This window comes from Aulonocara stuartgranti (genome assembly GCF_965226115.1).
Source record: "Aulonocara stuartgranti genome assembly, chromosome: 7".
Classification (NCBI taxonomy): domain Eukaryota; kingdom Metazoa; phylum Chordata; class Actinopteri; order Cichliformes; family Cichlidae; genus Aulonocara; species Aulonocara stuartgranti.
In genome coordinates, this window is record NC_138945.1 from 49377256 (window position 1) to 49394859 (window position 17604).

General features: G+C 37.9%; 1 protein-coding gene across 2 annotated transcripts in view; it reads left to right on the forward strand.

The window, feature by feature from the left end:
- LOC309711676 (uncharacterized protein) overlaps positions 1 to 17604 on the forward strand; it is a 30133-nt gene that overhangs the window by 11802 nt on the left and 727 nt on the right. For both annotated transcript variants that reach the window (XM_082542111.1, XM_082542112.1), the window contains exon 3: positions 10610 to 10694. In XM_082542111.1, coding sequence (XP_082398237.1) covers positions 10610 to 10694 — 85 coding nt within the window. The remainder of the gene's footprint in view (positions 1 to 10609; positions 10695 to 17604) is intronic.

Here is a 17604-nt window from a genome sequence, read left to right on the forward strand (position 1 = left end):
TCCCTGAATTTTTTTCTTTCTTTAGCCTTCATGCAAAAATTACAAAAAGACAGAAAACAAAAGATGGCAGTACAACTTGACTTATGAAGATACTTGAAGGTAATAATTTATTAAAGCAGACTGCATGTTATGAGCAAGACATCATTGTAAACTTCAAGCTGCAAACAGCATATTTCCTTATGCCGTGTATCTAAAACAGATGCTACACACAAAAAACCTTTCAGCACATAAATGAATTTAGATGTTGTTTTGACAGCTTAACTGCAAAGCGAGTTGCAGGCTTGTGACCTACACACTCTCACTGCACAGTGTGGAAAAAGCAAGTTAGTTAGTTGGGGTTGCAAAAGGCAAGTCAGAGACTTAAGCTGCAGACAACTTAAAGTTTAGGCAGCTTCATGGTGGAAAGCATATTTCCTGAGTAACATGCTGAGTTGTTTTCCAACAGCACAGAAGTATTATCAGTATCCAAGTACAAAAATCTGCTTATCTAATGTTAGTAATCAACAATGGATTAACTTCATGCTTTCATGCAAGGGAGTTGGATTTAACTACTTGTTTGGCTAAAACCAGCTTTATATTGCTTTCAAGTGGGTTTTGTGAAAACGATTTAGAATTTATACTGACATTTTTTTAAAAATACAAATAATCCAGCCACATCAGATTTATCCGTTTCAGCCTGTTGCCAGGTTGTGGCAGCAAACTTTCTCATCATCTTTTTCATGGTGTATGTCTTGCAGAGAGTGCGAGAGCTACACAGACTGTGACACTGCTGCCAACATTCATCATCCTCATGTTCCTAAGAGCACTATACACTTGATACTACAGTATACGAGATAGGTGATGGTAGAGCTGGGCGATAGAACGATAACGATATGTATCGCGATATAACTTTTACTCGATAGAGAAATTAAGCTATCGCGATAGACCTCGCCGCTCTTGTCCTCTTAAAAAAAAAAAAAAAAAAAAAAAAAGGTCAGCCAATCCAAATCAAGTAGCGCAGAGCTGAACCAATCACAGCCGCAGCGTCACGTCGCGTGACTTGTTACGTACAGCACAAGTGCCAAGCTGCACGTGTGTTTGTTTGGGAAGCAGCCAGCGGGTAATGGAGCCAGCGCATAATGGAGGAAATGAGTGTGCCGACTAGAAAAATCAACCGAGCGTGACCGAAGAGAAAACAGATGATGGTTCCAATGCCGGAGAGATTGTCGAACGGAAGAGCCATAGAAGTTCCGTAGTGGGAAGGTATTTCGGCTATTTCAAGTCTGACAAAAAACAGAGTAGCGTGCACTGTAAATTGTGCCGAAAGCAAGTCTGGAAATACAATAAACTGGTGCATGCGTCACACTGTGCGCCACGTTATTGTTTCGGTGAAATAAATTTCTACAATACTGTTACTGTTAATTCTACTCTCTGCAGTGTTTAAATGCTTACACACAGTTACTGTCCGTCCACACATACGACTCGGTTCTGCTTCTATGCCCCAGCTTTGTTTACTTTTTCCCACCGAGGCTTCTAGACTTCTGATTGGCCAACATTTCTGCACGGTTAGGAATCTAGCGCCACCTGCTGCTTTGGCATGTTCATAGCAGCGTTTTCCTTCATTTCTGCCTTTATGTGTGGACGGGATTATTTTTTAAAACGAAAACGGAAAATCTCCGTTTTCAAAAATACCCGTGTACGTGTGGACGTAGCCTCAGTCTCTGACTGGAAGCGCTAATTCGTCATTCGGCTTTTGTCAGACTAAAGTAACTGTTAAAACTGTTTGAAAAGCTCAGCTATACAACAAGGAGAGATTGAGAATTTCCTTTTAGCTCTTAGTTTATTTGATATTGACAAAAGTTAGTCAGTTTTGTCTGTTCTTCTGTAAAACAAACTAAGATTTATTTTTAGAATTAATATTTTGTTTCTAAGTGGAATTGACAATTTAGTCTGTTTTGTTTGTTCTATTTTGAAACTTAAACGCTTTAGCGGCTGCCTTTTGTGTAGTTTGCAATATTTGCCTTTATTTATCTGAAAAAGTCTCATGTTCCTTAAGTACATCTACCTTGTTGAACTTATTATGGGAAATAAATATTTAAATAAAAACAAGCTGCTGATTATTTCACATTTTACTTGTGAGCAACGGCACATTTAAATCTTACAAATATAGTTATTTGGCTTATATCGTGATAGATATCGTTATCGCCTGAAATGAAAAAAACATGTCGTGATATGAAAAAATCTCATATCGCCCAGCTCTAGGTGATGGCTAGTGTTCATCTTTGCTGCTTTATGCAGAATGTCTCCTTTTACCCTTTCTGGACTCTGAAGGTTCATTGCAGGTATAAAGATAAATAAAAATATAAAGATATTTTGTGTAAAAGTGGAAACATGCATCAAATGTGCATTAGTTTGGTGAAGAGCAACAGTACCGCTGAGGACCGGGTCACAAGAGGTTAATGTGAAAACTACCATTAAGCAACAGCTGCGTCTTGTCTGAGGAAATATGGCCAAGGTTCTTTAGGATTAGCCAAAGTGGATTTAATTGGAGAGCAAACAATAAGGGAATGCGCAATTAAAACTGCTTCATTAGACAAATGCCTCTCTACATAAACATATTATTAGCCAGGGAAATGGCAGGCTTTTTTTTTCATAAGTTGACTTTATTAGCAGTTCCATTGGTCAGGGCCTCTTGAGGTCAGAAGGCTTTATGAATGTGAACAGCTTTTCTGGTGATACTGCTGCCTTTTCATTCCTAAATTGACTTTCTTGGTACTTGGTGAGGTCAGGTTGCGGTAATAAGTGGGGAAGAGGTTGATCCCCCGTTGCTAATTACACGCCACATGGCATTGTTATTCTTTGCTAATTGCATGCTGTGAGTTGCTGAAGGCGCCTTGCCTTGGAGATTTTTGATCTATGTATTAAGCCTGTGAATTTGGCATTGGCGCTGGCGGCTCTGTAGCAGTCAGTAAAACTGGCCCCACCATAAACATTCAGTAAGTCCTCTGACAGAAGTGAGGGTTATTGCTTCGCTTATATGAATCACTAAAGCTAAGTAGTTTCTGGTTAAATAAAGAACACGAAGAGTCTGGTACAAGGAGGAAATATGCAGCACACATAGACTCGGTCCAGAACATTTGCATATAATGTGGGCATACACGCTCCATGGAATAATGCATATGCTCGTCAGTTGCTATTTCTGTGTATATGAATTTGTTTTGCAGAATTTGCATAAGTCTTGAAAAGAATAACATGAGACTTTCAGCTATTAGCTATTTTGAATTTCAGTTGTGGGCTGTGGATACTGGATTCACCGACATCCACAACAATCTACCGAGCTTTAAATCAGCAAATGAGAATATTCCTGTTTGTCTGATTTGTTTCAAATGCCTGAGATTTTTTTTAGCTATATTTGCTTCATCATATGGGTCTTATTTTCTCCTACTATTTATCACTTCTCAGGCCAGACAAGCCGCTAGGAAGTAGTGAGTGTTTCGGAAGGGTGAGATTATGCAAATGACTTGTTTTTCCCTACTCGAACTCTGAACAAATAGTGATTTAATCAAGAATAAAAACTCACAAATGACACTCCATGAGAAGTGCATCAGTGTCAGCAAAACTGTGACAGACATGCTTTTGAAAAGCAAATCCATGAAAGTAGCTTTGATAGCTACAATTTGGCCTGACAAAAACCGCACATTTTGCAGCATGCTGTCATCTAAGAGGCTTGACGTTTTAGAAGGGCAAGAATTTCTCCCGTGTCAACAACTTCCTCACCCTACAACTGTTAGACAGAAACCACACTTTTACATTTTCCACAGAATATGCTTCTTACTTGTCTAGACAGTGCATCAGTTAGCATTATGATGTGAAAGAACAGGGCTTTATGGGCATTGATCCTTGCGAGGAAGCAAATTAACACATTTATTTTGTCTTTGTTCTGCACACTGCATGCGCATACACACGTGCACACATATTTAATAAGGCAGGAATGTGCAAATGTGAACACAATATATTCATGAGAACACATAAAACAAGTCATCTGGAAAAACTGGAAGAGGGTGTAACTGTCAAGTGTAATGCTGTCACTACCTGTGAAACATTGATGCCATGCCAATGGCAATCAAGTTCCTTTTAGCTTGGACATTCTGCTATAAGGGTAAAAAATTCAGCAAGACTGAGCACTTAAAGCATTGACTGTATACAATGATGAATATAGCGAGTGATGACAAGCTCATGGGTTTATGTTGGAGATGAACTGAAGCCTAGAGAATGGTATTAGAATGTTTTCTGGTTGGAGGGAGAATGTCCCATTTATGGGAAGCAACGTAGGTCAAGCAAGTGACACTTGAAATATGGTAGCAGCTCATAGCTGTGATGTCTTATGAATAAGGTGCCTTGTAGACATATAACTTAAGATTCCAATTTCTTATGAAGTGTATTTCCTTCAAAGTCATTAAAAAAACATTAGCTAAAAAGAAAAAATAAATAAATATCAGAATCTCTTGAGGGAGTGTCAGTGCAATTAACCAAAGAACAAGCCATAATTACAGCAAACCAAAAATGGATTAAAACTTGCTGACAAATGGCTAATTTTGTCTGAGGAAACTATATTACCTTCTCCCCTAACACATAACAAAATAACTGAATCAAAGCAATGTGAGTGCAGCTTAAGTTCACCACAGAATGACCCCTCAGGCCTGCCTCATCCATGTCACTCCAGCACAGGTAGGAAAAACCCTCAAACTACCTTTTTAAAGGACTAATATCTACATAATTATGAATATTATTTTTTGAAATGACCACCAGCACACTCATCAGAATGAGTGGACTTTGCTGATAACCTTCTAATGACTTATGATAAAACAAAAATATTGTCTTAGTATTTAGTAGAGAATATAATACTGTTTGGCATGTACTTCTGCAGTTCTTGGAGTATTTATTGTTGCCACTTAGTTTAAAGTCCCACTATAGTCTGACTTGGTTCACCAGGTTGAAGAGTTGGCTGAAGCTAGTATAATGAAGGAAACTGTTTAGGAAATTGGGATGAAAGTTGTTAATAGACAGTTAAGTTGGACCTTAGTCACATGGGCATAAAGATCTGTTGATGATTGGCTCTGTGGGAAAAATGTGTTTCCCAAGTAGTCCTGCATAGTCGCCAGTGCTTCCTGGCAGTTGCTAGCATGAAAATGGTTGCTAAGAGGTTGCTGTACCAAAAATCTCCCTATCATTGCTGTGGTTGCTAACAAGTTCCCACGGTCACAAGTGGCTAGCATGAAATATGTCCCAAATGCCATTCCAAGCAGTGATGGAAAGCATGACAAAGCATTAATGGAGAACATTTGCCCTGAAAGCAAAAGTCCCACTAGTAAGTCACAATTTTAGTCTGAAGTTGAATGTTCTCTGTTTTCAGTTTGTGTCGCACTTTTTCAAGCTTCACAACAGCTCAGAGAGACAGTTGGCATGTTCCACACAAACTACTAGATTCCCAAAACTATAATGAAGAAAGTTTAGGGCTGAACCTTTGTGACGAGTTTAAGCAGCGATCAGCTGCAAACACCCAAAACCAATCACCAATCTGTCAGGGGAATACACATTTTCTAACAAGGACCTCAAAAAGAGACGTTGTTTTCCATGTCTCTCGCTCCCTGTAAAAAGAGCAAAAGTGGTGAAGCAATGACACCAACAGCTAACATAGCAACATAATTCATTCAGCATCTAATTGCTCTGTCTGCCCTCAAAGAGCTGTGTACATCCCACTTGAATCCGGTTGTGGGTTTCCAGGCCGCGTGACAGATGGGTTGAAATTGTATGTAGTCCTTGGATTTTCTGAATAAACTGTGTCATGTCTGGCAACTCTGGTAATATTAAATAGATACACAAAACTTATGGATGCATGTATCACACCAACTACAGGTTTTTAAGAGATCTCAAAAGAAAGTGCAGGAAGTAACATTAATGCTTTATTCTATTTAAGGTGAGCCCATGATAATGGGGCAAAAGCTGAAAATCATAACTGTCTGTACAAAGTACTGTGTCAGTGGAGTAGTGAAATATATTTTCAATATATTTAAATATTTCAAATGCATATCGATGTTAACCCATCCAGCAGTTCTTCACAATAAATGTTAACCTCATTTGGTGCCAGAGGAGAACTTGATGGATCACCACAGGTTTCATCCTCTGAGGAAAGTTTTCAATGCAGCAACTTCATATGACTCAAAGTGCTGTGTAGTTGGATACACTGCCATCAGTAGAATTACTCTCAAGTGTGGCTTAAGCCAAAACAATTACACTAAATATCAAGCACTAACATTTATATCACTTCTCCAAGCAATAAAGGATACAGCCGAGTAAACCTGTATGCTTCAAACTCTCATTAAAAGTCTTATTCCAGCTCTGCCTATCCCTCCAACTCTGCCAGCCAGCAAGCTGTAGTCTCTAGACACCATCTTCACCTAAATAAATTCCTCTTCACTAAACTCAGTCTGTTTCAACTGCAACTGTCTGCAGAGTATGTTCTCCTTGTGTCTCTGTGCCCTTTAACTGTTGGCTTCACTGACAAAAAGCCGGAGAATCTATCTGTACACGTGTGCATGTGTGTTCGTGCAAAATCTGTTTACATCGATGGCAGCATGTGAATATCTGCACATGCATAGTCAGGCAAACAAGGATTTCTTCTTTCTTTAATACTGAAATAGGTCAGAGATCTATGTGTTTGTGTGTCTGGGGAAGCGTGTGCAAGGCAAACAAGAATTACATTTCAAGCTGCATTTCAGTTCTAACAAGAGTGACATTTTTCTGTTTTCATCATGACATTTTATCACAGACATTTCTCTGACCCGAGGGCCGCTGGAGAGAAAATCCGGAGAATGGCCGAAAGGGAACCAGCAGAATAGGCTACATATTTTGTGAGCCGCAGAAATAAAGTCTATCTAATTAGGATCTCATGTATTGTCTATCAGTCTATTGTCTTTTTCCAGAGGCAGTTTCTGATTCTGCCATTATTAACATTTTTCTTTTCTCCACTTCGTGATCATTTCCATGCCACGGGTCTTCTTGTCATATTTCTGCCATTTTCCGTTTTACCCAACAAGTTTTCAGTTGAAAACTCATCTGTTCAGGGTTTCTGAATGCAAATACTAATGAGGTCATTACCATGCTCTGGTTGTTTATATTTCCCAGCTGTACATAAAGTTACTGAATAAATTATTAGCAAATGTGCACACAGTAATGATAATTGCAGAGAATAGCTGCATTGAGAGGAGATTGATGTGGTTTACGCTGATAAATAGTTATTTGGAAAACACATTTGTTAGGTTAAATGCCTCGTGCTGATAATTTAATGACAATTTTTTTGAGGAACTTTCATGATGCAGTTAAAGCTATTTGTAGACAGGATGCATATATAAGCGTGCAACAGCAACATGCAAAAGTAATATTTTATGCACTTCAATAAAAGAAAAACAAAGAGGGTAAAGAGTAGGCTCGTTATTGATATAATCCCACAGACTCTTAAAAAAGCCAAAACAAGGCTGAGAACCTTTTGCCCTGAAGGTGCTAGTGTGTACTTAGTTCAACCTTTTTTTGTATGAGCACTCTCCTGCATATGGCTATTAAATTTAGCAAATGAGCGGCGATCTAGAAAACATCTTATTGGAACATTTCATTGATATTAAGTGAAACCCAGTGAAAACATCATATAATAACAAGCTGCAATGTTTCATATGCTTTAATGATGAAATTGCTCTGGAGCTATTTGACGTAACAGTTTGTAAAACCTATTTATATATTCTTAGAAATGATGGAGCAATGTTGGGCCGATGACTTTGAAGGGTAAATGTGAAGGGGATCAGCTATGGTCCAAAACACTTATTTCTACAAAGAAAATAATTTAAATCTACTGCTGTATGTAGATATGTTATATATACTACATTACTCCATAAGATTTTAACTCCCTCAGTTGCTTGGATCATGAACAATTTGCATTCTTGGCTCAGTGATAACTGATTTTAATCTTGAGCTAGAAAAGAGAAGGAAGGAAGGAAAACACCAAGAATGACTTCTAAGAGTATTTTGATACCATTAAAGGCCTTGTGTCTCTGATGGTCATTTCAGCTTTGCCATGTCTTTGTTGTTTCACTGACAATTTTTTTTTTCATTATGGTGATATTATTTTAAAAAAGGGTAAGAACATGTAACATGTAGAGCAATATGGACTGAGCATTATGGAAAAAATCTTAGTATGATAATAAAAATATAACATGATTATTTGCTTAAAGGTTCCTTTTTACTGCTGAGTGAAGCGATAAGATTGTACTGTATGTACTGTACTGTAGAACCTCATACAATTGTATTTAAAATAAAAATAAAAAACCACTGGTATATGTAATAAACTTGTCATGGTTGGCTGTGTGGCAGGCGAGCAAGCAGGAGTGGTGGACCCAAAATGCAGAACTCAGACACGGAAGTGAAACTTAAAGCGCAGCTTTATTGCTGGGAAAAACCTCGTACTAACTAAACTCACCAAAAGACAAACAAAAGTCTGAACAGAGAAACCGAGGACTGAAACCCTGGAAAAGAAACACTAAACTGGAGCAGAAGCCTAAACACTAGAAACAGAACACACAGCTAGTTGAGGGTACGACGCGACAGGGAACACGCGAAAACACAGGGCTTATATACACAACCTTTCACAATAAAACGGGAAACAAGAAACAGACACAGACTTGACACTGAACTGAACTTATACTAAACAAGAGACAACGATGGCACTGCTTCAGATTCAGACGATTTGTGGCGTAACCTCATGAACGTGCTTTGGAGACAGCAGTGTATGCTACTCGTCTTGTCTTTTTAGTCTTGCTCTGTGTCCGTTGGGGTGTCATATTCACTAATGCGTGTTTTCATTTACATTTTCTGATTTGATTTCATCTTTTACCTCCCTCACAATGTTCTGATGTACACAGCTACACTACAACATTTGCATGTGTGCAAATGTTTACATACTGACAGTGTTGCTTCAAAAAGTGATGTGCTTTTCTGTTAATGTCTAATACCTTTTTTTATATTGGAAAATAGACTGTAGTTAATATATAACCAAGGTGTTATACAGAAAATAAAGAAGTTATCTTCTTTGCAAGTATTTTTATGACTCTGTATTATTGCAACTACATTATTATCAATCCAGTACATTTTAGCCACTTACAATATCTTTATAGAACTGTGATCTTATACACTTTTCTGTGCCCCTCTTGACCAAATCTTTCTTGAAAAAGACATTTTTGATGTGAAACACATTTTTTACCTGGAGAAAATCACCTTTCTAAAAACAGATTGCAGCTTCAACCTTGTCAGGCGAATGTTCTTTTTCAGTCAAAATGACTTGATATCATTTATGAGAGATATGTCTGAGATATTGTTGAGATTATAGGTCAACAACTCATTTACAAAAGTTAAAATATGAGAAATCAAATTTTGGCAAAAATCTTTTTTTTGGCAGTCAATCGTTTTGGTACGACACCGGCTGTTTGTCCTACACTGTTTCCATCAACCTTGTTGGCTCTAACGCTGTTCCAACCACATGATTGGTTTTGGGTGGCACTCATTGTCATTTGCCTTTTGTGTTGCCCATGAAATCAATGGATGGAATGTGTTCTACCAACTTTATATTGACCACGTCTGATATTCTATAGATGAAAATGTTATTTCACGATAATTATCTGTACTGTTTTATCACCAGTGGCTACTTATAGAGTGGGTTAAATGCTAATAACCGAGAGGATAGTCCTTCGGAGGCATTTAGATGTACCTGTCTACAAAACTAAACAAACAAACAAATAAATAATGATGAAATATTTTACCAAAGCACTATATTTTTAGTTGAACTGTACATGTACAAAGCAACTAAAGATGAGAAGGGGTGCTTTTGACTTTGTATGGGGATTAATGGTGGTAAACTCAGAACATAAAATCTCAAAATTAGTGCCTTCTCTATTTCAGTTTTTTATATTTGAAGTTGCATAGTTTAATAATGTGTTGTTTTTATTATTAAGTCCCCATTTCCCATTGCAGACAGGGGTAATAATTTACTTCCTGTGGATGCTGACTAGTCAAACAAGCTCTGAGAAAACAAAGCAAACTGTCATGGTTCCTTAAAACTGTCTAAACCCCTAATAGGAAACTTGCAATGCCTCTCTTTTCAGTAAGGAAAAGGGTACATTATATCTAAATGGCAAATTTAAGTAGTCAGTGCAGCAAGTATTGCTCCTGATCGATAAATGAAAGTTGCTCCAATCATTTAGGCTTTCCTTATAGTCACTTGTTAGCAGGATTTGGATTTCAAATAGATTAAAGATGTGGTGACATCCATTCTGTCGCACTAAGAAATTACCTGCAGAAAGCTTAAGGAAACCATAACAGAATCAATGAGGGTGGTGCTTTAATTTCATAGGCAAGGATGAACTGAGATAAATGTGATAAAATTAACCAAGTCTCAAGGGCAGCTTTTTCTTTCAGCTGAGTGACATTTGTGTTTCTGCATTATCTGAACTCTGCGTTACGTAACTCGAGTCTCTCACTTTCCCTTTGTATAGAATTAAAAGGGAACCTGTGCTCTTCTGTTTCACAGGTCAATGGCAATAAAAGCACTGTGCCCACCTGACAACCAACTGCTGCGCAAGGACCATGGCGTTCTACACATTCCTACTCACAAGGTACATTGCAAGTATCCGCACATGTTGGAGTGAGTAATCATTCCCTTCAAAACGTTGTAGTCATTTCTCAAATCACGACAGCAATTGTGCAGAGGCTGAATGCAGCGTGACCCAGACTGGCTTATGATTTTCCTGAAGCCGCTCTATGAAATGAGCTCGAGTCTGATAGGGTTGATGAATCCCTTCATTGTCTGTTGATATAGTTGGTCATGGTGTTTAGGGGGCCATTTTTGATATCATAATCAAGCCGCATCAGATCCATGAGTTCGTAGCATTATCTGCGGGCCTGTTCATTTAATGCCGCCATGGGCTTTTAATGAGAGGCACATTATAGAGGAAGACTAGAAGCAATGTGATTTTAATAGGCTCACTATGGTCCACTGGCAAGGGAAAACAGTCACTGCATTAGTTCTTTCAGAGCGCATAATTTAAGTAAGCGAGAGCAGCCAGGATGCTGTCTGCTTGTTGAAGTTCAGTCTTATAGCCGCCCTGTGTCGACGAGACGGCGTGTCGTTGTTTAATGTAGATAAGGTGCTTAGAATATGTTAACCTTTTCCTCATTTGTTTTGTGAGTGTACCCTTTTTGTTCCACCGTGAAATGAGAAGTCTTTGGTGCTACAGGGCAAATCGGAACTCGCATGGGGCTCACGAGGCAGAGACATGTGGCACCTGAACATTAGCCTTCAATCGAAATGAGAAAAGACGAGGGGAGAGGAGTGAGTGTGGGGGAAGAAAGAAGACAAGAGATTGAGGAGGGGTTTGGGTTGGGGCAGCAGTAGTCTGTTCAGGGTTTGGGTAACAGCTATTTCTTGTCTCCCTGGCTCATTCTATCTTTCTTTTCATTCTCCCTCTTTCCGTCTGTGGCCGTTAAAGCTCAGTACCTGAGGCACTGCAATTATTGGTACGGTAAAGATGAAAGGTCACAACTGTTAGCAGAAGAGAAGGAAGTGACAGAATGAGGAGTGAGGACATTCCAACTTTCTAAAGCTTCAAGTGGTGAGGCACAGAGAAAGAAAGGCTGTCAGAAGTCCTGCTTATTGACTATGCAAAGCAACGGTTCTTGACCTTTTTTTTCCTGTTTCTTTCCGAACCTATTAACCATTTAATGCAAAGTGTTTTAAGCAAACTTTTGACCTCTGTTAGAAACCACATTGTCAAAAGTAACAATATCCTTTTGTCAAATACTCCAAATGACGCCCAAAGCAATCTCAGTGGCCTAAAACTGGCATATATAGTTTAGTAACAGACTATTCAGGAGAACAGTTGTATCAAGCCCAAATGGCCAGCCATGATAATATGACAAATTACTTCTCTGCCTTAAATGTATTTTTTTTTTTTATCTCAAAGGTGAAAACAATAAAGGATCTGTTTTTTAAGCTTTGGGTATCAGATGTAAAATGTTAAAAGTTTTGAGACTCTACAAAAAGTATTTTAAGTGCAATCCCAGTGAGGCTACACAACAGGCACGGAGAAATAAACACTATTATGCAAGTGCAGTGGGCTGCAAAAACACAAAACCAGGGCCAGAGAAAACTTTCTTAACCTACGTACTGGGTGAGTTCATTTAATTTCAACAAAAAACAGGCCATGTTAGACTACAGCACCCTGCTCTTACAGTTTATCTGTGGGTCCTTTAGAAAACTTTTGGAGTAGATGGAAATTCTGCCTTTAGTCACTAACATGGGTAATGCACACTATCTGACACACCCGTGTTGGTGTTGTTCCTACATCATCATTGCATGTTGGTCAAGCGTCAACAAAACTGACCAATCGTGTTGCTTGGGCATTCGGTTAGCATTGGCCAAAAAAGTTAGCTAATGCTAAAAGAAAAACAATCACAGGCAATTATGCATTAATTAATGTTTGAAATGCTCACCATTTGTTCCAGAACAGGCATATAAACAAAGACCATTGTTTTCCTTTTCTTCTATATTTCAAAGCCACAATATCATAACAACATGACTGATCAGTTACAGTGTTGATGGACCAATTCAATTCAACTTTATTTATATAGCACCAAATCACAATAACAATCGCCTCGAGGCGCTTATTGTATCAGATATCAGATATACAAGGTAATACTATGATGCTGTTGGTATCTTGTCAGCTTACTCGTAACTGTTTATTAATCTTTGCGTCTTTTGTGTGTGTGATTATTGTGACTAATAAATAAATCAACTTTATAATAATATTATTTCTAGATTATATAATTACTATTTATGCATGATATTGAAAATTTTCTTTGACTTTGGTGTTCATTAGCATTTTTCACTGAAATGTCTTGTGATGTCCCCTGTCTATCTGGCTTGAAATTTAACCGTAAATACTCAGCAAATTATTAGTCATTCAACAGAAAGCACACACTTATTTATATTCTTTCACCTGCACCTTACCTACCCACTCTGAGAGCTATGCCGTCCCTAGAGACTCCTTAGAGTCTCTGTTGAGAGTTAGGACATGACAGAAGGACAAGTCAAGTGGTCGAGTGAATGCAGAAGTGGGAGGATAAAAAAAAGAGAAAAGAAAAAAAGATGGATTTGGGGTGTAGCTGTCCAGGCAATTGGTTTGTAAGTGGAAGATGTAAGACAGGAACTGCGGGCAAAAAGACCATGAGAGTATATGAGACAGCAAATGAGGAAATTGGAGGGAAAGTAAAATTAAGCAGAGATGTTGAGAAGGGAAGGAAAAGGCAAAAGGGAGCCTGGGAGATCTATTCACAAGGGGAAGAGTATTGTATTTCAAGCCCATATTTTTGTGCCATTCAAATGACTGCAGGTTTATCATGCCCCAGGCTCTTCTATATAAAGCTCAGACAGATGCTGGATTTTCCACATTATGGCTATAGCATCTGATTAATACAATTCCTGTCCATGTTTTTACTGTCATCAGCCAGCATCCAGGCGGACCTGCTTTCAGAGGTCGCTGGCCACCTGCCTCCTGTGCATTGCTATAGGCGTTATAAGGCAATGTCGAAAATGTACACACTGCCACCAAATAAAAAAATCACTAGGCATTGAGTCTGTCATTCAATACTGTATGACAGCATTTTAACACTGTAAACACTTTGCTGGCGTTAAATATATATAGTAATTCCCATGCAGTTTTTCACTACTGCAAACTACAACATTTGAATTAATACATCCAAATTTAAGGTTTGCACATAAACAAAGCATGTTGATGACTTTCATTAATTTGGAACTCAACCTCAACAGTGTGGTTAAGGTCGGTCACAAGTCTTGAGTGATTAATTGGTTAAGTATTCCAGTTTATTCCAAACATGTTTATAGGATTGAGTTCATGGCTTAATTCACTAGTAATGTTTTTCCATACTATACTTAAAAAGCATCATAAAAGCCTTTCGCAAGATACTGCAAAGCCTTTTTCTCTACATTTTATTATGTGTTATGGCATAAGGTCTTTAATTGGTTCCATAGGTACTAAGAGCAAACCCTGATGAATGACCCTATATCAAAAATGTATGTGGACAGTAGTTCTTACTTCTCTGACAAAAATATGTAGACAAATGTTTTTTATTTTAGTAATTTGGGATTTTATGTAATATCTCTACACAAGGCAGCTACAGACTGTGATATAAACAACAACACATTGATAAATTTAATTTCAAGGTAATAGCTGTTACAGTATATTTGTACATTTTCTTTACACCTGGTGATAGAAGCAGTGTTAACCTCTATTACTGTGCTGCTATCATCTCTCCATGGAAGATTTGAAAGGCTCTTTTATCTTGACTCAAACGGTATAAAAGTAGACTAAAAGTACTCCATAAAAGCCATAATTTCTTCAAATTATAATGGATCTGGCAAATGCTGAAAGCCAGCTATTTTATCAACCATCCCTCACTTCTTCCCATTACAAGTCTGAAGTATCAAGATGTCTGACCAAGGTCAGCTCGCACGACTCATATCAAGTCTTTATGGAAGCATACTGTGTAAAACACTAACATGCAACTGGCAGAGACAGCCTTTCCTATAATAGCGTTCAGGTTCCTGCAGAAGCTTGACTGTCAGCTTATACACAAGCCACACATATGAGTTCACATCTGCAAGAGAGTGAGGTACATAGACCGCAGAAGTACATGGAAATGTGTGGATTATATCATCAGAAATATTCTCAGATACATGCAGTACAGATTGGGCTTATAGCATAAATAATGCTACCATATACAATAGGCATTCGTCAAATTAAGATAAGATAAGATAACCTTTATTAGTCCCACACGTGGGAAATTTGTTTTGTCACATTTAAGAATACAATTTCTATAGTAAGTAAGTAAGTAAGTAAAATTTATTTATATAGCGCTTTTCACAGATAAAAATCACAAAGTGCTTTACAACACAGGAAATGGAAATATAAAAACAATATAACAGTAAATAAAAAATGTAAAACTATAAAACTATAAAAACAGCATAAGAAGAAATTAATCAAATGCTTTTCTAAATAAAAATGTCTTCAGCTGTTTCTTAAAAGAATCAATGGAGTCCGTGCAGCAAAGAGACAGTGGGAGAGAATTCCACAACCGTGGTGCCACAGTCTGAAAGGCCCGATCACCACGAGTTTTAAAACGAGTGCGCGGTACCACCAGCAGTCTCTGGTCTAATGACCGAGAAAATGTATGTGGTTTCAGCAGGTCGGATAAATATTGAGGAGCTTGACCATGTAGGGCCCTAAAGGTTAGAACTAAAATTTAAAAATGAAACCTAAAATTTTCATTTTAATTTGAAAAGTAGTAGTATAACTTGGCATGAACAAATTCCAAATGCCATCTACACTGGAAAGTTTTTGGTAATAGAAATTTAGAAAATTAACCACTTTTTAATAATAATGTATAAAAAAGAAATTATGATGATCATTAATTTTTTAATTTTTTTATATAAAAAAAATCAATTTGTATATAATTTATAATTTTTCCCATCTACCTACTGCAAAGTGGGGAATTTACTGATTTCTTTTCACACTCATGATGCTACACTGAATACTTTGCCTTTTTGTGATTAGATTAAATATGTGAGGTTGCTTGGGGGTTTTTTGTTTTTGTTTTTCATTTGAAAACCAGTTGTGTTTAGTAAAGGTAGTTATCTGAGTAGCAGGCTAAACCAAGTTTGTTAAATGTATTTCTTATTCCAGCTGCTCACAGATGTAATTAAAAGCTTGAAGCTTGAGCATTACCATCCTGACACAGATTAGGTCTTGGTAGAGTGTCTGTGTTTCACCCATTGGCCTGACAGTAAGAGAAGGTCAGACAATTAACCTATGTGTCCTGCACCGGCCGGTGTCATGCCATGGGTAAATAAAGCTGTTACACTTTTGGATGTTTCTCTGTCGTCCCCCATTTTTGTGTCTGTTTCTATGCAACAGGTGTGTACCATGTGTTGTTGTTGTTGTTACTTTATTTTCCAAAGTGGATTTGAAACAGAGAATGTTTTATAGAAGAATAATTAGGCCTTAAGGTACTGTGGGCTCTCAAGTAATCTTCTCTTAGGTGTTCCAGTGTGTGCTAGTTTAATAACCTGCAAGAAGCAATTTAAAAAAACATACAATAGTCAAAAATTTCTCGTAATTTTTGTATTATTTCCTTATGGGTTTATTCATTTAATTTTCTATTCTTCTCTTACTGATTTGATCCATTCATTTGATATTCTTCAAGTATGATTTCAGTTTTTCTCATGTATTGATTTAGTCATTATATAACTTGCTCAATATGAAAAAAATCTGAAACAAACAAAGGCCTATGGCTAATTTTACCACCTAAGACAACCTTAAAATATGCTATGATATGATCTGATAAAAAAGATCAAACTTTTAAGCAGCTCACTTTCAGATTCAATAGTAAATCAATTCCAAATGGCTGAAGTGCAGATTTAAAGAGAGATACAATGAAATTGTTTGACTGCAGTACCATCACTGTGCTGCTTTTGACCCTTTTCGTGTGGAATTGTTTTTTTGTGCTAGTAAGGGAAAAACACACACACAACTCCTTGTTTGTCCTTTCTGGCTGAGTGATTCCTGCATCAGTCAATCAATACTGAACCATAGCTGAACCAATATTTTTTGTTCCTTCTTTTAATATGACCAACGAGACATTGTCTGCCAATGGATATCTGGGTTGTTTGGCCATGCTGGATGCTTGCTCTGTGTCAGTCAGAATCAACAAATACCCTGTGCTCAAATGCCCTTTTGTCAGCGTTTGCTCTCGTTGTTACTTACAAGTTGGGATGGTTTGTACCAGTCTATTTTGGCCAGGGCAATCGTTGCAAAGGCGCTGGCACATTTTGTCTGATCTTCAACTTTTATTGGTGTAAGTAAACCAGCACAAACACAAGGCAAAGATTAAAAATGTCCACACAGAAACAAGTTCTGAACCTTGTTGCTGTGAAATGACAGTGCTAACCACTGAGCCACTATGCCACCTCCATACTGGTGATAAGTATGTGAATGCTTGGCAAAGACTCTGTCACGTTCAGACTGAAAGGGTAAATGTTTTTCAGGCAATCTGAGCCATCTGGTGTGTGGTGGAGACACCAGCTGGAGGGAGGCAGGAAGATGGGTTCAATCAGTCTGTGAGAAAATGGCATAAGTAAGAGAGTAAGGACTGTGAATCAGGTGATGTCTCACGATCAGGGCGAGAAGTCCGGTGAGTCAGTTTCAGTTGTGGAGACCTGCTGAATGCCAAGACTGTAGTCTTCTGTTGCGAAAAGAGTGACGGCACACTCAGAATCCACCTCAACTTGTCAAATTTACATTTTCTTTTGTCTTGTTCAGCATGGTTTTCTCTAATACCAGTCCAGTGCAGCTATTCAACAACTGTTGACTCTTTTAAATGGAAAAAAAGAACCTTCTGCGTAAGTTCAATAAGGAAGATCTGTAATCACTCCTCTGCCTGCTCTTCTGG